The sequence below is a fragment of the Ambystoma mexicanum genome, chromosome 8, assembly GCF_040938575.1.
Source record: "Ambystoma mexicanum isolate Mex_15411 chromosome 8, UKY_AmexF1_1, whole genome shotgun sequence".
Taxonomy (NCBI): domain Eukaryota; kingdom Metazoa; phylum Chordata; class Amphibia; order Caudata; family Ambystomatidae; genus Ambystoma; species Ambystoma mexicanum.
In genome coordinates, this window is record NC_090929.1 from 994,091,834 (window position 1) to 994,117,409 (window position 25,576).

The window sequence follows — 25,576 nt, forward strand, 5'->3', positions numbered from 1 at the left end:
TGATTTAAAAAAAAGCATTTTCAGCATCCAGCGCTAACAGCACAGAATGGTAGCTCCCTTTTAACACTGTCCACTGTACCATTCTCCAGAGTGAACCCTGATTGGTCTGGGTTAATTAACAGTGGCTGTTAGGCAGAATTATATGCAGTACCCTTTGGGAACACTACACACAATTAAGACTACAAGTGACAGTACAATTTCACCTTTGGTACAAGCCTGTACTACACAGTTATAGTGGTAGCAGTAGTTGAGCAGCCAGACTTATCTCAAGAGTAAGTGAGCAGTATACATAGTTACACAAAGGACAGCAGTTACTATGATTCAGGCAAACACGGACACGAGGTTTCTAGGTAAAAGAATATATATTTATTTACAAAACAGTTGTATAACATTTCACTATTATAAGCAAGTTAAAAATCACAATCATAAATACACCACACCACTTCTCTTAAATTCCAGACAAGTTCAGCTCACAAAATGAAGTGGGAGCAAAATGGCACTCCAGCAATTTAAAAGGGAGGGAAAGACAAAGTTATTAGAAATTAGGCAACCCCAACAGGTAAGTACTCTGAGCAATTTGAACAAGAGAGACTACAGTGAGGAGATAAGCTAGAAAAGGCTTAGGGCCAAAGTCAATGGGTCAAAAGTCTTTTGCTCAAGATCACACAGTTCAGGGTTTTTTGCGGTAAACTTTGTGCCACAGATTCCGGACGAGGTTGGTTGGTAGAAAAGTTAGTTCAAGGAGAAGAGAAGGACAAGCCCTCGGGTTGGAGAAAGATTTCAAATACTTTCACCACGGATGAACCAAATGGACAACCAGATTTGTACAGTACCTTAAAAACTGAGAGGGAGCTGTAGCTGAGGCGGACGTTCCTGGTGGATCCTGCAGGCTCATGGTTCCTGAAGTGACTGTCGGACTGATAAGAAGTAGGAAGACTGGAGGGTCCTGCGCCACCCAGGGAAGAAGCCAGCAGCAGAGCAAAACAACAAATAAAAGGTGCGCTCCTTAAAACCCAAGCAGGGTCCGACCTTCCTGGCTATCCGGCCCACTGTAGCTCTGTACAGCAAATTCGACCAGAGGAGGCGTCCTGGGGCTTGAAGTTTAGGCCAACTGGTTGGTCCCACCAGCTCAAGGGAAGACATTTCCTGGAGGATCTTCTCTGTCGTCGGATTCGGATATTCGTACCTGCAGCAAGGCTTCACCGGGCGGTTCAGTTGTGGTAGGGGTCCTCTTCTTCCAGTTCCTCGTTGGTTCTTTCGTTTCAGTGGCGACTCTGTCTTTCCAGTCCCAGAGACCTGCTTTTTATGCAGTTTTCCCCCATTGATACAGCCTGGCTGTCAATCACACAGCAGGGTGGCTGGCCTGGGAAGTCCAGCCCCCTTAGCCAATCAGACAAGAGTGCGACTTGGGTTACCAAGGGAACCCATGGCAGGGGTCCGAAGATCCCTCCCTCACATCCTGCCTACCTAGACTATCAGGCGCCTTAAGGAGGGCTTCTGTGCAGAAGCCCGCAAAAAGATAGCGAACAAAGGAGTCATCCCCGGTTTGGCGCGCAGAGTAAAACACGAGAAAGACTTTAATAAAAAGAAATGATGAATAAACCCAGCCGGAACCAAAATAAATTGAATTTGGTCAAGTGGGTTTATGTTCGAGGCTAATATAATAGCCTGGAACAATACCACGTTTATATAATATAATCGCGGTAGGAAAGTTAGGGTAGATACCACTGCCACCAGCCAAGTCTTAATGTTAAGGGAGCGAAACAAGTCTCCAAGAGGTACAGACAAAAAGGGATAAGCGTTAACCCTTTCCAATACTCCATGTAAGATGGGGTGTACTGGGTCTGTGGTTTAAAGTGACTGTATAAAGTTAATGGCAACTTTACCTGTTTCTGGGGGACAGTAGTCAGCCCCAGAAAAATGGAGTCAGGGGAAGTCTCAAAGACAACCCTGTGTCACTGCACTGAATGTGCTGTGTAGCACACACAAAAAGTGGTGCACATGGAGTAGGTGAGGCTCAAGTGCCCAAGATCACACCAACAGTGAAAATACACACAGCAAAACCCATGTAAGAGTGGGAAAAAGGCTTACACTCTTACCAAGTGAAAAAAATAAATCCTAGAAATCCAGCAACGTTGCTGGGGGACTCTCTAGGTAAGGGAAATCAGCCATTTATGAGAATTCTAACAGTGGCATACATGTATCTATCCAGTTTGTACGAACTTTGGTAAGGAACAAGTTACTTACCTGTAACTGTTGTTCTCCAGCATGGGTCTGGCATGGATTCACAAGCTCATGAATATTCCCCGTCGTTAGGCTGGGAATCCTCGGTAAAGAAAAATCAGTATCAGTTTCGTTTCTGATCTGTCTTTCGTAGTAGTAACCAATCACTGATCTCTGCGTCATACTGACCACAGCCAATGACTGCCATCTCTCTAAGCCCTGCCTCTGGCAGCCATCTTCAGATTTGGTAGCACGAGAAGTGGCAGTATGACCAAGTGAAGAGCCGCAGAGGGGTAGGCGGGAGGGTTCGCATGTGAATCCATGCCAGACCCATGCTGGAGAACAACAGTTACAGGTAAGTAACTTGTTCCTTCTCCAGCATGGGGTCTGGCATGGATTCACATGCTCATGAATAAAAGAATACATAGCAGTACACACATGCACAACCAGGGGAGGTGGCAAAGGCCCAACATTAAGCATTACATCCAAAACTCAACATTAAGCAATTCTTACCTCCTCACCAGGCTCACCTTAGGCGAACAGGTTGCGCAGCACTGCTTGGCCGACCCTGGACTCCTCCCTGGAATCCCGATCGACGCAGTAGAATTTCGTGAAGGTGTGCGTCGACCTCCACGTAGCAGCCCTGCAGATGTTCAGCAAGGGCACACCAGATAGGAATGCCGTGGTAGCTGCGATCGCTCTGGTGGAATGGGCTCTCGGACGGCCAGGCAGCGGTCGGTTTGCCAACCGATGACAGTACATGATACAGCCGGAGAGCCACCTGGAAATGGAAGCCTTCGAGAGAGCCTTCCCCTGATTGACAGGTCCAAAGTTCACAAAAAGTTGTGACGTCTTCCGAAAACTCTTCGTGCGGTCCACGTAGAACTTCAGCGCTCTAGCCACATCCAGCGAGTGCAAAGTCCTTTCAGCCGGCGACGAAGGCGACGGGAAGAAAACAGGCAACACCAAGGGTTCGTTGAGGTGGAAGTCCGACGGCACCTTGGGCATGAAGGAGGGGTGCGTCCTGAGCACTACCCTCGTGTCGTGAAAAGTCAAGTACGGGGGCTTGCAGGAAAGGGCCTGGATCTCTCCCACCCGTCGTGCGGAGGTGATGGCCACAAGAAACGCTGTTTTCCACGACAAGAACTTCAACGGAGCTGAGTGCAGAGGCTCGAACGGAGGTCCCATGAGCTTGGTCAGCACACGTTGAGCTCCCACGCCGGGGCCGGAGCCTTCACCGGCAGGAACGATCTGAACAGTCCCTTCATGAATTCTTTCACCAGACGATGAGACCACAAAGACGTCCGTCCCGTGGTTCTGGTGTATCGGGAGATCGCAGCAAGATGAATCTTGATGGAAGCGTGCGCCAGTCCAGCCTTGGCCAGCGTCAGCAGGTACGGCAGTACTTGAGGAGCCGTAATCCGTAGAGGGTTAATCTTCTGTGCGTGGCACCAGACAGAGAACCTCTTCCATTTGTGTCTGTAGCATTTAAGAGTTGAGGACGCCCTGGCCTTTGCAAGAACCTCTCTGCAGTCGGCCGGTATGTCGTAACCTCCAAACTCTAACGCTGCAGGAGCCAGACCTGCAAGTTCAGCGACTTCGGGTCGTGATGGAGGATGGCGCCTCCTTCGCTGGAGAGAAGATCCGCGTCCACTGGCAGCTTGATTGACGGGGACGCTGAGAAGTCCAGAAGGTCCGGGAACCATATCTGCCTCGGCCACGCAGGTGCGACGAGGATCATCCTGCACCGTGACCTCTTGAGCTGGTTGATGAGCCGGATCAGCAGCGGCAATGTATATAGGAACAGGAACAGCATATAGGAACAGGCCCCCCCAGGGGAACGAGAAAGCATCGCCCATGCTCCTCGGCTGGGGAAACCTGCTGGCGAACCTCTGGCACTTGGGAGTTCGTCGCCATCGCGAACAGATCGATCTGGGGTGTGCCCCACCGTCGGAAGAGGCGGTCCACTAGATCCTGTCGTAGTTCCCACTCGTGGCACAAGCGCAGCTCCCTGCTGAGCGAGTCGGCGATGGTGTTTTTTATCCCTGCCAGATGAAACGGCACCAGAAACATCCCTTGGGCGACGGCCCAATGCCACAGATCCTGAGCCTCCTTGGACAGGGCTGGGGATCTGGTACCGCCCTGCTTCCTGATGTAGAACATGGTGGTGGTGTTGTCGGTGAAGATCTTCACCACCTTGCCCTTGAGGGACGGAAGAAAGGACCTGAGGGCCCAAAACACTGCACGGAGTTCCAGGACGTTGATATGGAGGGACCTCTCCGTCGGCAGCCAAAGGCCCCTCGCGTGCAGATTTTCGGTGTGCGCTCCCCACCCTTCCAGGGAGGCATCCGTGGTCACTCTTCTGGTGGACCGGGGTCTGGAAGTCCATGCCCGCCGTAAGATGCGCGCGGGTGCCCCACCACCGGATTGCTCGTCGGAAGCTCTCGTCGAGTGTGATCCTGTCCTCGAAGCTGCCCGTCGTCTGGATCCAGCAAACGTCCAGGAACTCCTGTAACGGGCGCATCCGAAGCCTGCACAGGCGGATGAGATAAATGCAAGAAGACATCATTCCGAGGAGGGACTTGATGGACCTCACCCTGGCCGCGTCCGCAACCAGCATCCGCTGCACCTTGCCCAAGATGGCCCTCGTCCTTTCCTCCGATGGAGAGGCCAGAAGCGCCACTGTGTCGAGCTTCGCTCCCAGAAACAGTGCGTCTTGAGCGGGTACCAGGTGGGACTTGCCGTAGTTTATGGAGAATCCCAGGTCCGTGAGTAGTTGTACGGTCCTCGCCGTGTGTTCCGCGGCAAGCTCCTTTGTCTTTGCTCGGATGAGCCAGTCGTCCAGGTAGGGGTAGACGTGGATACCCTCCAGGCGCAGCCGCGCCGCCACCACTGCGAGGCACTTGGTGAACACCCTGGGTGCCGACCTCAATCCGAAGGGAAGGGGCTCTTAACTGGTAGTGACGACCTTGGACCACGAATCTGAGAAACCTTCGGTGTCCCTTTAGGCTGGGGATATGGAAGTAGGCATCCTCCAAATCCAAAGACAGGAAATCGCCCTCCTCCAGTTGACCCAGGACGTCCTGGAGGGTGACCATCCGGAACTTCTGTGCCTTGATGAATTTGTTCAGTCGTCGTAGGTCCAGGATGGGACGCCATCCTCCCGTCTTCTTCTTCACAAGGAAGTATCCTGAGTAAACTCTGGAGCCCCGAAGCCTCTTTGGGACGAGCTCGATGGCGCCTTTCCTGAGCATCGCCTTTACCTCCAAGAGAAGTTGAGGGACGTGATGTTCCTTCCTGGCCACGGGGGGGACACGTGGGCACTTCTTTAGAAACTCGAGTGCGTGACCCTGGGCCAGGGCGTCCAGCACCCAACGGTCGGTGGAGATGGACTCCCACACGCTGACGAAGTTCGCCAGCTGGCCTCCCACCGGGGTGCTTCGGTGGGGGCTCGACCCCACGGCCGGTTCAGTCCTGCTTCGACGAGGCTTTGCCGCCTTGTCCTCCTTGGCGACGACGGCAGGGTCCGCCCGACTTGCCTCGTCCCCTGTAGGCTTCCTGTGACGTCGAACGGGCCGCTTGACGATAGGTGGAAAATCCGCCGCCGGAACCTTTGGAGGCACCCTGCTTGCCTCCGCCGCTCCGAAAGGGCGGCCGTCGTTGCTGGAGAACACCAAGAGCCCGGGCCGTCTCCGTGTCCGTCTTGATGGCTTGTAGGGAATCGTCCACTGTTTTCCCAAACAGGTTGCTCCCGTCGAACGGCATGTCCAAGACTCTGGTCTGCACGTCCTGACGGAAGTCAGTTGCCTTGAGCCATCCACGCCGTCTTAGGCACACGCCGTTGCCCAACTGGCGAAATCCAGTGTCAGCGATGTCCGTCGCTATCGTAATGGCGTGGTCCGACGCCACTTCTCCTTCCTGTAAGATCTCTAGGGCCTCCGCCCTCTTGTCGTCTGGTAAGAAGTCCAGCAGGGGGGCGTTTTTGTACCACAACTCCCTGTCGTAACGGGCTACGATAGCCAAGGCGTTGGCAGCCTTAATCGTCGTTGCTGCCGATGAGATGACTCTGCGTCCCATTGTGTCCAATTTCTTTCCCTCGCCGTCCGGCGGGGAGGTTGACGTAGAGGCCGAGGCCCCCCCGCTTTCTTCCTGGCCGCCGCGGAGACGACAGAGTCCGGGGTCGGCTGTGCCCGAAGGCACAAGGGGGCCGCGTCCGGGACCCGGTACTTCTTCTCGTACCGATCCCTTCTCGCAGGCGTTGTGGATGGGTTCTTGAGGAGGGCGAGACCCTCATCCCAGATATCGTCCAGTAGAGGTACAGCGAGGACCGTCTTCCTCTTGGTCTCGCGCCGTTGATAAAGGAAACCTTCCTTCTTCTCATCCGGGCAGAGCTGGAAAAGCTCGGATGCCCTGGCGATCATGGCATGAAACGATCCAATCTCGTCGGGCGGGGAAGCCCGGGGAGGAGGTGACGACGGGAGATCCTCGTCGTAAACATCGTCGTCTGTGCCCGTCGCGGCCGTGTCAGTCCCCGTATCATCCCCACGGATCGTGGACGGGGAGGAGGGCTGAGCAGGGCGTGATGGTTGAAAAGGAGGTGGAGGATGAATCCTTCTTCTCTTAGGAGGAGGGCTCCCAGAAGGGCCTGGCTCCGGGTCTCCCGTCGGGAGCGGTTCCTCCGTTGGTGGCAACGGCAATCTCGTCCTTATCTCCGAGCATAAGGACTGTATAGCCAACAAAATGGCCGCCGAGTTGTCTTGCAGCACTGGTTGAGGGGAGTCCGACGGGCCGTCAGGAGCCCCGTCGGCACCCTCAACGTTCTCGTCGTCTCCTACATCGGGGTCCCTCCCGACGGGCTGGTCTTCTTCCACGCCAACGCCGTGGCTTAAGCCTTCGATCAGCTCCTCCTCAGAGGTTGAGGCCGAATCCACGACGACTTCCTGCCCCCCCTTTTTCTTCTCCGTCGGAGGTTTCACGGGGGTCCTGTCGATGGCCATGAAAGAGGACTCCCTCCGCGGTGGCAGGGAGACTCTGGGCCCCGAGGTCGCCACCACTGGTGTAGCCTCCACAGGCTGAGCCAGGGCCGCCGCGACTGTCTCGATAGAGGCCTTGGCCGGGTGGATTAAGGCTTTCACCACCTTAGGTGCGCTCACCGCCTTCTCCTTGGGGGGAGGGTCACCGCCTCGCTCCACCTCCGATGGGGCCTTCGAGCTCGACCGGGGTCCCTCCAGGAGCTTCGCCGGGTGCTCGGCCTTCCTCTTACCCGAGTCAGAGCGTTGGTTCGTGGTTGATGGCGCCAGGGAGGATGCGCCCTGCCTGGCGCCCGTAGAGCCTGACCGTTCGGCGCTCCCGGTGCCAGCGGACTCGCGGTGCTTGGCCTTCTGTTGGACCCCCGTCGCCGGGGCACCCTCAAAGGTCTTAGAAGACCGCTCGGACGACTTCTTCTTCTCGCCTGACGGGCTCTTCCCTTCCAGCCACTTGGCGAGACGCTGATGGCGGTCCTTCATGGTCCGCTCCGACATATTGCTGCAAAACGCACAGTCCTTCTCCACGTGCGTCTTGTCCTCATGCAGGCAGTAGAGGCAAAGGGAGTGTTCGTCCTCCTTAAAGACATTCTGAAGCTGGCATCCAGGGCAGACCCTGAACAGCTTTCCGGGCGTCGAGCTTCCCTTCTCCTGGGCCATGATCGAGATGGGCCTGAGAAACTTCTGGAGTCCTCCAAAAGCGTGGCTCGACGAAATCTTCACCCTTGAGGGGCGTAGAAGAATCCGACACGGGTCCCCGTTGATCGGATAAAGAAACGGTGGAGCTTGAGGCTCTTTTGACCGAAAAGAGAAAACTTTCCTAAGAAAAAGCGCGAAAAAAGCACTAAAGGTCGAGAGCAATAGCACGAGGATCCCAACACTTGAACCTGCGGTAAAAATCTGAAGATGGCTGCCAGAGGCGGGGCTTAGGGAGATGGCAGTCATTGGCTGTGGTCAGTATGACGCAGAGATCAGTGATTGGTTACTACTACGAAAGACAGATCAGAAACGAAACTGATACTGATTTTTCTTTACCGAGGATTCCCAGCCTGACGACGGGGAATATTCATGAGCATGTGAATCCATGCCAGACCCCATGCTGGAGAAAGATTTTTACATCGAAGTTGAGACGCGCCATCAGTCTATAGGACTAGCATAGCCTTGGGTCTTTGCCTGGCTTTAATATGAGGGTTGCGCTCATGTCTTGCAGTTCACCCCCATCTAATATTATTGTAAACTGTGGCTTATGGTGTGGCCAGTAATGGACTCAGGGTTCTTTAAAACAACACTGTTAGTCCATCAGGCCCAGGCGCTCTGTTACATTTTAGAGAATTGTACCCCTCAAAGCTCTATAAGCGAGTCACAGTAAAAGCTATTACTCTGAGATAGTATTTCTTTTAAGTGACCTAACAGGTTTGCTGGGTCTACGTGTTTGGCGGTATACAAGGCCAAATAGTACTTGTGAAATGCTTCTTTTTTCTTATACTCACTATCCCATTCCAGACCTTTGTTATCGAGTATTGTGTGGATATATAATCTCCCCGCTCTGGGCCGAAGCATGTTTTCTAGCATTCTTCCTAGCTTATTGCCTTGTTCATAAAAGCACTGCCTGAGTCTTAGTAGGGCATGTTCCTTCTCTGTGTTTGATTAAGCTGTTGTGTAGAGATCGCCAGTTGCCTAAATGCAGTCCTAGTAGGGTGTGCCTGGTACGCCTTCCCATTTTGTTTTATATCACTTAGCAGTTGCTGCTCAGTGAGCCCTCTCATGCGCTTTATTCAGTGCGGCCGCACTGATAATCAATTTGTCTCTAGCCACCACTTTGAGTGCATCCCAATATTACCCTATCAATGTGTCCCTTGGTTGATTTGTGGAGAGATAATCTCTCAATGCTTGCTTCAGTTCGTCAAGGCACACTGAATCTCTTCGCATCCACTGGGGAATACACCTAAAGGGGAGGTCTCTTGCCATTAGGCATTCGGAATTTAACCAAAATCATGTTACAATCGGGCATTGACATGGGTTCTATGGCCATGCTCGCCAACTGATGCATATTCCCTGTAGGTGCAAAGATATAATCTATCCTGGAGGCTGACCTGTGCACATGCAAAAAAAAAGTGAGAAGGTTCTATCTATAGGGTGTTGAAGCCGCCATACATCCCCCAAGTGTAGGTCCAACAGTCTCTGTTTTAATGTGTTCGAGGCTACCACAACTAATGTGTAGGTGCTCTAAAATTATCAATAGTGTCCATTATGAGATTCATATCTCCCATCAGAAATATGTCCCCCCTCAGCCCATTCTTTAAGAGTGCCGAGCAATGTAATCCTGAATGGCTCCTGGGGTGTGTTAGGCACGTAGACTTGAATATAAACACCTTCCCGTACAGGTCACCCTTCATCAAAACACACCTCCCTCCCAGATCTCTCTTGCTATTGAGATGTTTAAAGGCCATATTTCTGTTGAGGAGCAGGGCTGCCCCTGCTCTATTGGAGTTAGCCGAGGCATGAGCCTTTACTGGTTAGGTGTTACTATGAAGTCGAGATTGATCCATGCTAAGTAAATGTGTTTCTTGCTGCGCCATAACGCTGATTTGAAGCCACCTTAATTCCCTAAACAATTGTGATCTTGTGTTCCCTAAACAATTGTGATCTCGTGTTAGGAGTGTTTAATCCCCTCACGTTCAGAAATCCTAGAGTGATGGTCATAAGGGTGTAGACATTATGATCTTATGGGTATTCTGTGTATTGTCCCTTTCTTCCATAAGTAACTCAGGTTTTTTGAAGGGCCAGTGCCAAATGTGAAAGTTCCCCACATTTATAATCTGCAACCTATTCCCTTTAGCATCTCTCCCCAACACCCCAACAGCGGCTCCCCCTGAAAGCATACAAACCCCTGTGATTCACTGCTCATAGGTAACTCAGTAGCCTAAGGGAGTGCTTCCCCATCCCACCCCAGAGCCAACACTCAAACACCAACCTTGGTTTCCTAGGGGCTTGAATTAAAACCAATCGCCAGAACCTCCAACCGTACAAAATCTAGAACGGTAACTCTCTTTACATTTACCTGAAAGTGCTCGATTGTAGTAGTCACAAGAAAATGTTAATTTTGCAAAACCTTCTGGATTAGAGCCCACATGCTGGAGAAAATGAAGATCTGTAAGAGAAAGTATTATTGCATTAGTGCACATTTTTCCATTCACAGAACCCAATCTGTAAACTACTTTGATATGATATTTTATTTATATCACACTTGTACACAAGTGAGCGCGACCAAGCAAAGGGAAGGGGACAAGGGATAAGGGATAAAAAAAATATAAACAACGATCTTACTAGGCCCAGTGACATTAAGAACGCGCAAGTGCATGGAGAAGGGAAAAGGGGCAAAGTGCGTGGAAGGCGGAGAAGTGAAAAGTGCAGAACAGAGTACAGAAAATAATAAGTTAAATAAATGAATAGGCGAACAGACAGTGCAAACTCTCTTCATCAGAGGAGTCATTGTGTGGAAGCTGCCCTTATCCACTACCACTTACCAACTCGGCACTGCGAGCTGCTGTAGGCTCTTGCCGCAAGGCGACACGAACGCGCTCCCTGGAGGAGGCGCGGCATCTTCAGCACGTGACTTGATCACGTGACTTCAGGATCCTTCAAAGGACAGACGATACCGCCCTTGTGGCGTTAAGCCCGAGGGAGTAAAGCCCATCGGCTGTTGTGCGGCTGTTTGGCGCTGGGGAGCTGTCGCTAGGACAAACAACACGATGACGACGACGAAGGAGGGCCCACAGACTCGCCAGAAATCATTGCTCTGCAGAAGAAAAGCTTTGTTAAGTTTTCCAAAGGAGGTAAGCCCTACTCCCCCGGTGGAGTTAAAAGCACAAAAAGATCTAATTGAGTTTGCCATTGAGAACGGTTTGGAGGTGGTTACTTGTTTGGACAAAGGATCGGTGCCGTCACTAGCCGCTCTAGCCCAAACAACGTTGGGTCCACCCAGATTGAGAGATGGTTCTAGATATACATGTAATCAAAGGGCAAGCCCTGACATTAGCACTGGGTAATTGGCTCGGGATTTCTCTCCTTCAGTATATGTTGATGCGTGTGAAATTATGCAAGCATCACGATTCGAATTAACGGACTCTGAATTGAGGGGAACTATCCTACCAATTGGCCTAATGCAGGTAATGGAGCAGTTCGAATCCCCGCTGTGTAATATTTACTCCGCGGAAAAATCAGGAAAGGCTGATGCCTCTCCGCTTCCTTCTTCAGCAGTTGGAGGCGTGATTATTCGAGACATTCCTGCCTCCCCAAACGACACACGAAAGGTACCAAATCAGAACATGGACCCTGGCGAGGGGGCGCTTCCTGATTCGCGTCCAGTACCAGTGCCAGTAACAGAGCAAAACTCTACTGATCTCTCTGTTCGTGAAGCTCGACTGACTGCTCGTCTGAAAGCAGACTTCTTAGCCACCTATGAACGTCTGAACGCAAGTTTTCTGAAAAATCACTCCACAGAGAAAAACAAGTCTCAAAATCAGAAAAAACGACGCTCTGTGAGCGAAAAAAATATCTTTTCTGAAAGACCCGAAACTTCGTTGCTGTCCAGTTTAAACGATTCCGCCCATCAATCGTCATGTGAGAATTTTGAACTATCTGGTACAGACGAAGTTGAAAAAAGAGCTGTAACGTGTATTCCTCCTGCAGACGACTTGCTTAGAAAGAAAAACGCAGTTCCCAAGATGGCTAAAACTGCCCAGGAGACGACTAAAACTGATCAATCAGCTAAAAGCTCTATGTCTACCGCGGCAGGAATCCAAATATATAACAACGTATTGGCCGCAACATCAATTGCATTACTTCCATTTATGAAGTTGTATGAATCGATACATGATGCTGTAAGCGATCAAATGACCATGCTGGTAGACATAAATGCAAAAAGGAGAAGTCTAGAAAGTTTCTCGAAAGCAATTGATGCTAAATTGGATATTGAAGCCGAAAACTCCTCAAAATGGCAATCTAGACTAAGTGACTTAGCCCGCCAGTCAAATAGTGACAATTCTGCATTAATGGACGCTGTAATTGAGTGTACAAAGTGGATGCGTCATAACACACCAACACTCACGAATCCAGTTTGTGAATATGTTCATGTTCCTAACTGCCATACTAACTTATCTAAGGATCAACCCTTGAAGACCGGCCACGTATTCCAGAAGCACCCGATGACCCTGGGTGGACCTCTATGCAGTACCTCGGCAGGACGCTCAAGTGTTACAAAAGGAGCCCCTCCTGGGCAGGTACAGCACGCAGTGGCGAGCTCCATGAACAACTATTTGCTGCCCATTGGGGCCAACACTCATACTCTGCAACAAGCACCTCCATTGATTGCTGTAGAAGGCGCTGCCCCATCTGCCACGCTTGGTGTGTTTATCCAAGCAGAAAAAGTTACAGAGGTAAAAGAACAAATAAACTTAACGGAAAAACTTTCCTTTGGGATTTTCAAAACACCAACAGGGCTGGCGAAAGAGAATGAAAAACAAACCCTGCAACAAAAGTCGTGTGGCACAAAAGCTGCTCCAAACCTTATAACTCGGAAACAAGTAGCCAAACGTGCCCGAACATCTTGTAAGAAAAAATTCATTCGAAACTTATCAACTCCGCCGTCCATTGCCCCATTCAAGCGGCCGGAGAAAGAATTGGACGGACAATCAAAATCAAAATTGGCTCTGGTGAAAAAGTTACCATCCCAGCCAAATGCCAAAAGAGCTAGAAAAGCTTCTAGTAGTGACAATGATTCAAGTTCTGATGTATCATTGAAGTTATGTGAGTATTCAACATACTCTATAGACGACGATGACATCGAAGACAGTGTTGGCACTGTAGCAGTACCAAAGTCAATCACCGAAAGACCTGGCAAAGAACCCATGAAGAGGCCGACCAAGTCAAACACGAATTCGACCAGCCCTGGCGTGCAAGTAATCACGAAAGTCGCAAGGGCTCCTTCCACATTGATTACCACCAAAGAGAGTTTAGGGGCAAACGCGACTAGAGGAAGGGCGGAAGCTCTCCCATTTCCCCAGTGGAGTAAATTAAATCCAAAACTAACAAGTGCACAAATTGAAAAACTTGACAACAAAGAAAACATGTCCAGCAAACATCGACCTGAAAATACACGTAAAGGCATATGGAAAATCCAAATAAAAAATGCCTTGCCAGAACAGAAAGAGGTAAATTTAAATCGAAAGAACATTCTGAAACTGCTACAGTGCATTGCAACGCTGCGTGCAATAAAATCGGAAGACATAGCAGTTGTTGAATACATGTCTGGGGATTTTTCGGACTGGGTAAATTTACATCTACACTCTCGTGCTCTCAAGACGGCCATATTAGATGCAGCGGATGACCTCTTGTTCTTCGGCTTCAAAGTAATAAGTGCTGATGCTAGTGATGAGGTTAGTCCACACTTATCACCAGTGGAACAAAACGAACAAGAAAAAAGAAGGAAAGTTCTGTGGGACCATATGAGCATCAAATACACACCCTGTACAAAAACAGCAAAACAACAGGACTATTAGCAAAGAGCGGACAGCAGAGAAAAAAATAACCAGCTGCTATCCTGGAACACTCGTGGCTTTAAACATTTGTTTGATGGAAAGTGGCAATTCCCGTTGGACTTGTCAATTATATGTTTACAGGAAACATGGCTGCGCGAGTGTCCTGGTTGTGATGGGTACACAGTCCTTCTGAATCCTGCTGGAAAAAACCTATTTGGTCGTCCCTTCGCTGGCCTGGTTACAATGATCAAGAATAATAACGATTGGACGATCATATCCTCTGTAAATCTGAACATGTTCGTACAATTAACAAAGATTCAGATAAAATGTTTTGCTTCACTCAGGAATCAAGTGTTATTGATTGTTAACATTTACTGGAATACTGCAATGATCTTGCAATCAAAATTCATTGGAGCCGTACTATCGGAGGTTAAGTGTCTCCTAGCAGATGAGGATCCGGAAATTATAATATGTGGTGATTTCAACTATGCCTGGTTAAATATGCCAACATCTAAATGTGATGAAGATGGTATAATGATTAACAGTAAACTGCAGGATCGAGGTGTCAGATGGTTAAAAGAAATGGCATTGAGAGAGTGCTCAATGCTGAACGGAGCAACCCGTGGTGATATTCCTCCAGGCTTTACTTGGAAACGAGGCGTGAGTAAAAAGACCCTTGATTACATTTGGGTGTCCAAAAAATTATTATCAACAATCTTTTCTTTTGAAATAAAACAGACTGACAAGAGCGACCATGATGCAATGTTGTTAAGCTGGAAAAAAGCAACAAAATCAGCCTCATTTAAGTATCTTGAGAGCGTAACAATAAACAACGGAACAAACAGATTGCGCATGAGTGCACCTCAGTTGCTAATGCTGACAAACAACCTTGAGAAAGCGCCCTCAATAATGTCAAGAATCAATTATCCCTTGCTATTACACTACTTTAAAGGGAGGAACACAATCCACAAAGGGTCTGCATCTGAAGTAAAACGTCCTTTCAATGCAACCATAAATCGGGAAAAGAAAAAGCTACGAGATGACATAAGGCTCCTGAAAAAAGTCGATCCTGGAAGTGCTCCCGCCAAAATAAAATCAAGACGCCAGAAATACTGTAACTGGATTAAATCCTTTAATTTCTTGCGAAGGCAGTCTCAAGCTGAACAGATGTTAAAATTGATTATTTTGAAGGACAGCAGACACATTTGGGAGATAATCAACACTGGTAGCTTGAATCAAACCTATTCAATGGTGAATGGTGTGAATGGGGCCAGCTGGGTCGCTTACTTTTCCGCTGTCTTTGATGACGTAAATTGCACTGTGGTACCCTTGACATTAACAACCACTGCAAGATGGAATGTAGAAGATTCTGCAGAAGACATCGAATTGGCAATTACGAAGTTAAAGGCTTCTAGGGCTGCAGGCCCCGATGGTATCTCAAATGTGATGCTAAAATCCCAAAAGTCTCTATGGGCCAACATGATGAGATCTCTGTTTGAACGAATTTCACGTGAAAAAATCCTGCCGGCTTCATGGTTAAGGGCAGTAGTGGTTCCAATATTTAAAAGGGGCAATCGAGATGATCCTAACAACTATCGTCGGATTGCCCTTTTGGACACAATCGGCAAGGTCTTTGGAGCCTTTCTGCAAAAGCGGCTGTCAAATTGGGCAACTGAGATTGGCGTGAGCGACCCCAGGCAAACAGGATTTACCAAAGGAGTTGGAGTTGAATTAAATCTGGTCCTCCTAAACTGTTTAAAACTCGATGCCTTGAAGAGAAAGAAAAAGCTGTACCTTGCATTCATAGATCTGAGCCAGGCATTTGACAGCATAAATCGTAATCTCCTATGGAAAAAACTAAATGACTGGAATTGCCCAAATGACTTGCTGGAGCCCTTGATTGCCCTCCACTCCAATACGTCCTTTAGAGTAAGGTTAAATCAGCAAGGTGATTTGTCAGATGAAATAGTCACAAGAAGGGGCGTGAAGCAAGGTTGCCCGCTTGCTGCCCTACTTTTCAAACTTTTCATTTCAGACTTATCTCTGGCATTTAAAGATCAAAGGATTTTTCCGCCGTTAGTAAATGGGCAACAAATAAGTTGGGTCATCTATGCTGACATCGTTCTCATAGACACCACTCCAGTTGGGCTTCAGAGACTGCTGAATGCGTTTCAAAACTATTGCCTGCAAAACGACTTACAAATCAACTGCAAAAAGTCGAAGATAATAGTGATTGGACGTGGATCCCAAGCACGTTCTCGTAAATTTTGCTGGCAAATAATGGACAAACGACTAGAAACATCGAATAGCACCAGATATCTAGGAGTGCAATTTAATAATTCTATTCGTGAGTGGGACTGGACACAAGACCTGGTGGCCCGTATGCAAATGTTTGCATTGCAAGGTGCCAAACTGCATGCAGCATATGGCAAATTCTCCTTTAAGCCAATCCTAACATTCTACCTGCAAAAGGTGACGCCGGCTATAACATTTGGGAGAATCTGGCTGGAACATCCCTCAGGTTTTGTGGAATAATCTGGAGGGAAATTTCTGTCGAAAAGTTCTAAGGCTGCCAAAAAATTCTGCAATGACAGCGATACGTTACGAGTTATGCATTGATTCACTCTACGGTACTGTGCTGTGGAAATCCATCTCCACTCTGAGAAAAATGATGCTGGAACATAATTCAACACCATATGAAATTTTGCATACAGTTTCAGAGCATCCGTCTGCTGGTTTAATAAACAAGTGGAAAGCCAAGCTGGTTTGCATATTACATAATGCCGATGTTTCTCTCGAGACCGTAATCCTGCGACCGCAAGTGGCAAAAAAGAAATTGCGCCAACAAAATTGGATATTAAATGAGGAGGCTAGAAACAAATTGGCATCTTCCTTAGACCTCGGAAGCGCCCTGAATAGATTTGACATTTTGCCAAAGTACCTAGATAGATTTCGATCAAGCTATCACAGGAACATGTTCCTACGATTACGCCTTAATCTCTATAAATCCAAGGAGATCCTTGTACTGAGGCATGAGATATCTGAACAGGACGCTCGATGTCGGTTCTGTAACCAAGCGACAGAATCATTACGCCACTTAATCACTGCATGTGAGGCGATTGCTGTTCAGCGCAACCAGCATTTAGCCCACTTTGCCCCCTTATCTGGAAATATGGATGCTTGGTGGTGTTATTTGATAGGTGGCATCAACACTCAGTTAATTTGCGCAACCATAAACTTTTTGGATGCTTTGGACTTATCCAATTTGGAGGGCCTGGTCTGAGAGACGAGGACCCTTTTGAATCCTGTGAATGAGGTTGTTTTAGATCCGAGATACTAGGAGATTTGTAATCTGTAACTTAAAGTTGCCTTTCTTTTGTACAAACTGATGTTACATAAAATAAAAATAAAATAAATAAATAAATGCAGGCAATGAAAAGGTGGTAGTGCAGCCAGCAAGTGGCAAGTGCAAGATTAGTCAGATAGGCATTATCTGATCGGTGCAGAGGACGAGTGGGGCACTGCATGGGTACAGATACAGAACCCAGTGAAATGGGAGGCTAGGAGGCAGTGCAGGAGGGAGGCAGGGCGAGCAGGTACCTGGGCCCGAAGGAAAGTGTGTGTCCAGGTGCACAGTGCCAAGAGAAAAAAACAGGTCAGCAGGGGAGAAGAGGGGCAAAGGCGGAAGTGAAGAGGAAGGTCTTGAGGTGCTTCCGGAACCGGAGATGGTTCTCAAGTTTCAAGGTGGCTGGTAGGCTGTCCAAAGGGAGGCCCCAACCGAAGACAGCTCTGCCCCCAGCTCATTTCTTTGAAAAACGACTGACCCTGGGGGAGTTAGAGGTAGAGGAGCGAAGGGCTCGAGAGGGGAGGTATTTGCGGAGGCATAGTTGAAGGTATTTTGGACCGAGGCCCCAGAAAGCCTTATGAACACTGCAGAGGGTTTTAAATTTAATCTTTGCATCCACTGGGAGCCACTGAAGGGATTTCAGAGCTGGAGAGATACGATACCAGGGCTTGAGGCCAAGGACAAGTCTCGCAGTCCTGTTCTGGATTAGTTGTAGAGGGTGGAGACTGGAGGCAGGTAGATTTAGAAAGAGGCTGTTACAGTAGTCCAACCTGGAGAGAACCAGAGCTTGAGAGACAGTGAGCTTCAGGGGAAGGAGAGGAAAGGCAGAGTACCTCCGAGGAGGTGGAGTAAGAAGTTTGACTTTTTAGAGACGTCAGAAATGTGTGCAGAGAAGGAAAGTGTGGAGTCAAGGATGACCCTGAGGTTCTTGACCTCGCAGGTGAGGGTAGGAGGAGGGCCAAGGAAGGCCAGCCAGATAGTAAGGGGAAAGGATGGTGAAGGTGTACCGATGTTAGGGAGAATTCTCTTATAAGGCTAATTTCCCAAACCTAGTGAGTCCCCCAGCAGCTTTGCTGGATTTTTGGAGCTTGTTTTTTTCTCCTGCTAAGAGTGCGACTCTTTTACTCCCACTCTTAGACATGATTTGAGGTATGTTTGACTGTTAGTGTGATTTTGGGCTACGGGGTCTTTTACTCCATAGGGTATCATCTGTTTTAGTGTATGTGTTACACAGCACCCTCAGTGTAGTAACATAGGGGTGTCATAGTGACCCCCAAACATAGACTCGATACATACCCTGGGACTGACTACTGTCTCCCAGGGCATGTAGAGTCACTATTGGTTTTACTAGTCCAAAATTGTGAACAGAACCTGTACAAACCATCATATTGTGGAAGTACTGGAAGGGGTTAATTCGATTGCCCCTGGGTCTATTTCCAAGGCGGCACTGTCCATTCCCCCCCTTGTCGAGTTTCTGGCTGGTGGCAGTGGTTACCACGCAAAATATTCCACCGGAATATTTCCTATGTGATTTTCTCATTGATTTTAAACGCACCACTTTTTGGTGCAATGTTAAAGATACCGCTGGTTTATTTATTTAATAAAAAAATCACCGGTTGGGTCTTTTCACCAGAACTCTTTTCTAAAATGGCGTTTGTGTCTGTCTCTGTAACTCCAACCAAGGCCGGGCCCTTTTTTCCGCTTTTTGGCAGGCTTCTCCACAGAAGCCCTCCAACTGGTGCCACTCTGTCTGGGTTCCACAGGATGGGTGGGTGGGGGAATTGGCACCCTGGACTGCGTTGCCTTAGCAACTCAAGTCGCACTCTGTTCTGATTGGCCCAGTGGTGAGCTGCCTGGCTCACCACTTAGCATGTATGAGTGACAGCTAGGCTGTTGAATGGGGGTTTTTCTGCATAAAAGCAGGGCGTTTGGGACTGGAACTTCAGAAGTCGCCACAGGACCAAAGAAATACAAAGAGGGGAGAAGCGGAGCCATCTGCAACGACGACACCACCGGTGGAGCCCTGCTGCAACAACCTTCACCACTTTCCCGACGACAAGAGAAGATCTTCTGCTGTAAGAGTCTTTTCCCTTTGAGCTGGTGGGGACAACCAGTTCGCCATTCGCCTTCCAGGACGTCCCTTGGTCGAATCACCCGTGCCAAGCACCCCGGCGGGCCGGATAGCCAAGCTTCACCACTGTGACCGCGAATAACAGGAACGCACCTTTTTACCGAACGAACTCCGCGGCTGGTCTCTTCCCTGGGCAGTGCAACGACTCCAAGTTTCCTCCTCGACGAGATCTTCTCTTCTCCTGGTCGAAACCACGAACTGCACCCGCTGCCAGGAACAACTGCCACCGCTGGAGCTTCCTCACTCTTTAAGGTACTGTGTTCCGCCTGGCCTCCCTTTCTGCGGATTGCTAAAGGTGACCCTTAAATCCTTGGCTTTTCAACTGGGTTGGCCCCAGACCTTCTAACTTTACCTTTCGCATCAAACCAACCTCCTTTGAACATTTCTTCAAAGACTTGAGTGCTTTTTAAACTGTGTGATCTTGGGCACATTTCGCCTTGCTCCATTTAAAGTGGGCCTGGCCTATGAACTTTGGCTCTACAGAAGACTCTGCCTTCATTAACTTGCTGTGGTCTTAGAAAAGTGTTGCAAACTGTTTTATTTTCATGACCTGCCTTTTTCTCTCCCTTTAACTTAATTATTGGAGTGCCATCTAAGTTACGCGCTCACATCTGTTTTTTACAAATAGTGGTGCTTTGACCTAGACTTGTCTAATAATTATTAAGGGTGGTGTGCATACTTTATCTGACTGTGTTTGAACTTGCTTTTATTTAGAGTGCTTAGTGTATTTCCTAAAGTGTGTTTTAAATAAATAATTATATACTTTTGATACCAAGCTCTGGTCAGTGTTTGCTTGCTCTACTGTGTTTTTAGCCCTATTGTGTATCCTCTGTATACTGCCCTACAGATCTTGAGAGAAGTCTGACTGCTCAGCCACAGCTACCAGGTAAATCTGGGTGGTGCATACTGCTACCAATTGCGTTTACTGCTTACTCCTGTAGGCTTAATCTTCTTGCAGTGTTCTCCAAGGGAAATGCACAGGATTCTGCCTAACAACCGAAGAGGTGGATCTCAGTCTTGTTGGTATTTAGACAAAGATCGATGGCAGTACACCAATTTTGAATGGCAATTTGGCAATCAGAAATGAGGGAGGGAGAGGAGGTGGCAGAGGGTAGCCTGAAAATGAGTTGAGTGTTGTCAGCATAGCACTGGAAGTTTGAGCCGAAAATGGAAATGCAGTAGTCGAGAGCTGCCAGGTATTGGTTGAAAAGCCAGGGCGAGAGTTTAGACCCTTGGAGAACACCACAGGTAGAGAGGGAGATCAATGAAAAAAAGGACCCAAGTTGTACGTGGGAGGGTCGATAAGAGAGGAAAGAGGTCAGCCAGGCCAGAGCCTGATCAGTGATACCCAGGTTGTCACAGAGACGGTTGAGCAGGGTGGTGTGGTTGACCGTGTCGAAGGCAGAGGAGAGATCAAGTAGGGTAAGGGCAGAGAGATTGTTAGAGTCAAGGTTGGAGAGCAGATCTTCACGGATGTTCAGGAGAGCAGTTCTGGCAGCTCTGAAGCCAGATTGGTGGTCATGGAGAGAGCCGACAGAATTGGAATGAAGGTTTAGCTGAGAGATGGCCAGCTTTTCTAGGAGTTTACCGAAAAAGGGAGTAATGGAAATTGGGCGATAGATAGCCGGACAAAAAGGATCGACTGTGGGTTTCTTGAGCAGAGGATGCACAATGGAGTGCTTCAGGGAGGAGGGGAAAGATCCAGGGGCAAAGGAGAGGTTGCAGAAATCGGCAAGGGCATCAATGTGGTCCTTAATGGTTTTAGAGGAGCAGGGATGGACTTGTTTTGATGAGGCTTTCATAGATTGGACTTGTCTAGTGACCTCATTAGGGGAGAAAAAAGGAAAGGAGGAGAGAGAGGGTGGGGGGTAGCTGGAGGAGGGACAGCAAGCAGAGACAGAGATGGGAGAGGAGGGGGAGCAGAGGAGGTGTCCTGGGTTTTAGAGATAAAGTGAGCGACAAGGGCATTGCAAAGAGCCTGGGCGGTGAGAGGGGGGGTGGAGACTGCAGCAGGGTTGGCCAGCTCCTTGCAGATTTTAAAGAGCTCAGCCGAGTTGTTAGATGCCGCAGAGACACGGGCTTGAATGTGGACTCTCTTCTTGGTGTGGACAGAGAGTCTGTATTGCCATTGGAGCAGGCGGCAGGCCAGTTTGTCAGACCCGATTCAGTGTGTCATTTCCGTGGGGGGTTAGGGGGAGGGTAACCGCAAGGGGGGTATGGGTGGAGGGCTGAGATGGAGATGAGGCGAATGGGAAAACCCGATAATCTAAACGAAGAGCCCCGGGCAAGCCAGTGTGGGGTGTTGGAGCTAAGCAGGGGACGCCCGAACAAAGTGAGGAATGGAGCGGACACAGCCATAGCTGCTTCGCCCAGCAGCAGGCCCCGGGGCACGAGTACCCCACCCCCAAGGAATGCTAAGAGAACAGCTAGGGCAAGGGTCACCCCTCACCAGACTAGCAGACGCCAGCCTCAGGGAGGGGGATGAGGAGATGGGACGAGCAGGTACAAAGGCGGCGTACAGGAGGGGGATAGAGGCTGCCCATCCCCTATTATGTGCTTATAAGCATGGTAAGGTGGGTGGCGCTGCCTCATTCCTCTGATATTGAGAAGGAAGAGGATTGACGCCCGCCCACCCGAACGAATAAATAAAAATGCTTTTACAAAAGGAATATATATGTGTGCATAATATGTATATGTTATAAGATGTATTAATAAGTGTTTGATGTTGCAGCATCTCTGTCGCAGTGGAGGTACGGGGTACCCCAGGCTGGTAGGCCTGCTGGGATCCATAAGGGACTGGCATGGTCCGAGATTGTCGGCGGCGGAGTAATTAACTCAGCAAGCCACGGGGAACGTGGGTGGCGGAAAGGAAGGGGAGTTGGATAGGTGCAAGGACCATAGCGGGCGGGGGTAGCAGCAATTGGTGGTAGGGGCGGGCAGGCACGAGGGAACAGGCCGCAGGGGAACCCAGTTAGTCGGGAACAGGGGGAGGGGCCAAAGTTACGGAAAGGGGCCCAGCAACTTGGGGAGTGGGCAGAGGGCTAGGGGTTGGGTACCAGGGGGGAGCAAAAGGGGGAGGAGAGTGGGGGGGAAGCAACGCACAGGGGGATGAGGAGTAGTCAACGGGGGTAAGGGAAAGGGTCAAGTGCAACTGGGAGTAGGAGAATGGAAACCAAATGGGGTAAAGTGCCAAAGGGGAAGTCACACAAGCAACGGGGAGCGAGTGGTAGGCATGGAAGACCAGGGTGAGGGTAGGGGCTGAGTTTGGGTAGCAAGGGAGGGGAGAGGTGAGGAGGCTAGAGATGTACAGAACACTGGGGGCAGAGATTAAGATAGGGGCCATACAAGTAACAAGTTACTTACCTGTAACTATTGTTCTACAGCATGGGTCTGGCATGGATTCACATGCTCATGAATATTCCCTGTCGTCAGACTGGGAATCCTCGGTAAAAGAAAAACAGTTTCACTTTCAATTATAAACTGTATTTCTCCTTTAAACCAATCACTGTCCTCTGGGTCATACTGCCCCCATACAATGATAGTCCTCTCCCTAAGCTCCTCCTCTGGCAATCATCCTTCGATTTGGTATGCACGTAAAGTGGCAGTATGACCAAAAAGAGCCACAGAGGGGTCGGAGGGAGTGTTTGCATGTGAATACATGCCAGACCCATGCTGGAGAACAATAGTTACAGGTAAGTAACTTGGTTCCTTCTCTAGCATGGGGTCTGGCATGGATTCACATGCTCATGAATAACAAATACATAGCAGTATGACATTACACAATCCCGGTGGTGGCAAGGCTCAACAGAAGCAATTAACTCTTACCTCTGGAACAGATTCACCTCAAGCGAACAGGTTGCGCAGCACTGCTTGGCGACTCTGGACTCCTACCTGGAATCCCTGTCGACGCAGTAGAACTTTGTGAAGGTGTGCGTAGAGCTCCACGTAGCAGCCCTGCAGATGTCCAGCAGGGGCACACCAGACAGGAATGCGTTATTGCAGTGAAGGCGTCAGAGTTTTTCTACAGTATTATGTCTAAGATTTCAGGATGAGAAATATCCCAGTTTTTGCAGTCCGCCTCAATGTCATTCTTGATTGCCGTAATAAGGCCCCATATGGTTAGTCCTTACATTGCGGGTAGTATAAATGCTGAATATTCATCCATAAGGGGTGCCTCGTTTAACCAAACCTTCTGTAGATTTAGAATATGGCATTTCTTTAAATTGTGGTGTTTTCTTCCTTCTTTAAACAAGTGGTTACTGCCTCATGTGTTCCACAAGGCAATGTGGACATCTTTATCCTATGATCTAAATAGGATTCCCCCTTCTTCTTTTGTCCGGCACAGGTATAGCTGGGACCCACAACCAATCTACTTCAATGATGTGAGCTATTAGCCTGCATTCCATCTAAACAGATCATCCTTATGGGATCCGGAAACCAGTTTTCTCCAACACCAGAGTTCTCGAGAAGCCTCCCCCAACCCTACGTGTCGTCATCGTTTCTTCTTTGCATTTTGTATATGTTATAACCCATGGACAGCAGAGACACTTTTTGTAAAAGTAAGAGACTGAACACAAATTTAGAACAAATATGTAACCATTTAGTGTCTGTCCTTGACAAATCCACGAACTCTACTTGCGCAGGTTTGCTGGAGTAAATATTTCTAAGGTTTGGTTTGTTCTTCAAAAGATCCTATACAGTGCCCCGGTGAAGCACGATGTTATGGTGTTTCCATAGCATAAATTACAGACTCAAAATACCATACACCCCTCCATATTTTTAACATTCAAATCCCACACACATTCACATTCCTTGTGATTAGCACTTTCTTCCTCCCCTAGTCCAGGAGCAATCCTGCTGCTCTGTGTTCTCCCTAAATCTCTGAATAGTCAGTGGATTGGACAGAGTAGTGGCCAGGTGTAGTCCCTCGTCCAAAAGGGCTGAGATGTCTGTCTCTCTAGTGAAAATCTTTGCATGGTAACCTGGATTGCGGAATCATGAGACGAGAGGTCTTCCAACCCTTGGAAATTATCTAAAGGGCTAGCCTTCTGGAGAAAGGATACAATATTCCTGTCAGATCCTTTTTGGGGATGATCAGGCTCTGGTTTCCGTTGCGTCGTGGATTTCCCTTTTCTCAGTATCTGTATTGGGGGAGGTAATCTCTTCGTATCGGTAATTGGGGGCTGATTAAATAAGTATTCGGTTTCTAAAAATACAAAATCCCAATTTTTTGGTTCAATATTCTTAGATTTCTTTTTTTGCCTTTTACCTACCGGGTCGATGTTCTGGATCGAAACTGAGGCCCATTGATTAGACAGGGTAGACTTTTTACAAGGCGGAGTGGGATTGTTGCTAATCACTCCCATGGTTTGGCTTGTGTCCCCAAGGTTCCTTACCGGACAGTTGGAATACTCCGTTAAGTACCTTGTAATACAGAGGCATCTGTCAAAGAGATAACTGCTTGGTCAGGAGTTTTTTCACATCTTACATCTTACTTCTCAGTCCATATTTTGGTTTACTGATGGACTCTTATCCCACACTCTGCACTCTTGATCCAACTGCCAAAACTAAACTTTCTTGTGCACTTGGCGCGTGCATCGGCCTCTGCAGCAGTATTTGTAGGAGCCTTCTCTTCCTCCAGGTGCTGGTGCTGAAGACACAGAAAAGGGACTCTGAGTAGTTTGTTTCACAAGGACTACAGGCACGGGATATTGTGATGGAAATGAAAAGGTTGGGGATGCTGTACTTCTTCATAGAAGCTTAGTCCTCGGCCATAACACTGCTACAATTGCACTTTCCTGCACTTCGACTCCCTTTTATCTGATCACTCCCCGACTTCCCTTCATGACTATCAACCCACACACTTGTAAACTCCCTTGACCTCAGACTCCTTCAACTCTTTGAACCCTTCTATTTGTATGCTTTATTTATTTCTCTTTTCTTTTGCCATGTGCCACATGTACAGAGGGTACTTCAGAAGGCAAAGGGGAAAGGTGGTGGGGGGTGGGGGTGTGTGAAGGTACGAAGTCCGGAAAGGTGGGGTAAATAAAATGAGACCCAGAGTTCACAGACACAAAAGATTTTATAACAAAGCCTTCAGATGAATTAAGTTTGTGTGTGTGTTTATTTATAAAGCGCTCCTCACCCGGAGGTATCTGGGCGCAATACAAGAATATGCAGTTACTTAGTTACAATACAAAGGATTACAGATTATAATACAATATATGGTACAATACAATATAATACATAGTAGGCATGTGTAAAATACGATTTTGGACAGCAGTGGTACATACAGTCAGAAGACCAGGGTAGT

At 48.6% G+C, this 25,576-nt stretch overlaps 1 protein-coding gene across 1 annotated transcript in view; it reads right to left on the minus strand.

The window, feature by feature from the left end:
• VPS13D (vacuolar protein sorting 13 homolog D) overlaps positions 1–25,576 on the minus strand; it is a 3,263,180-nt gene that overhangs the window by 1,465,294 nt on the left and 1,772,310 nt on the right. The window contains exon 37 of the mRNA XM_069610908.1: positions 10,309–10,398. Within this exon, the coding sequence (XP_069467009.1) occupies positions 10,309–10,398 (90 nt within the window). The remainder of the gene's footprint in view (positions 1–10,308; positions 10,399–25,576) is intronic.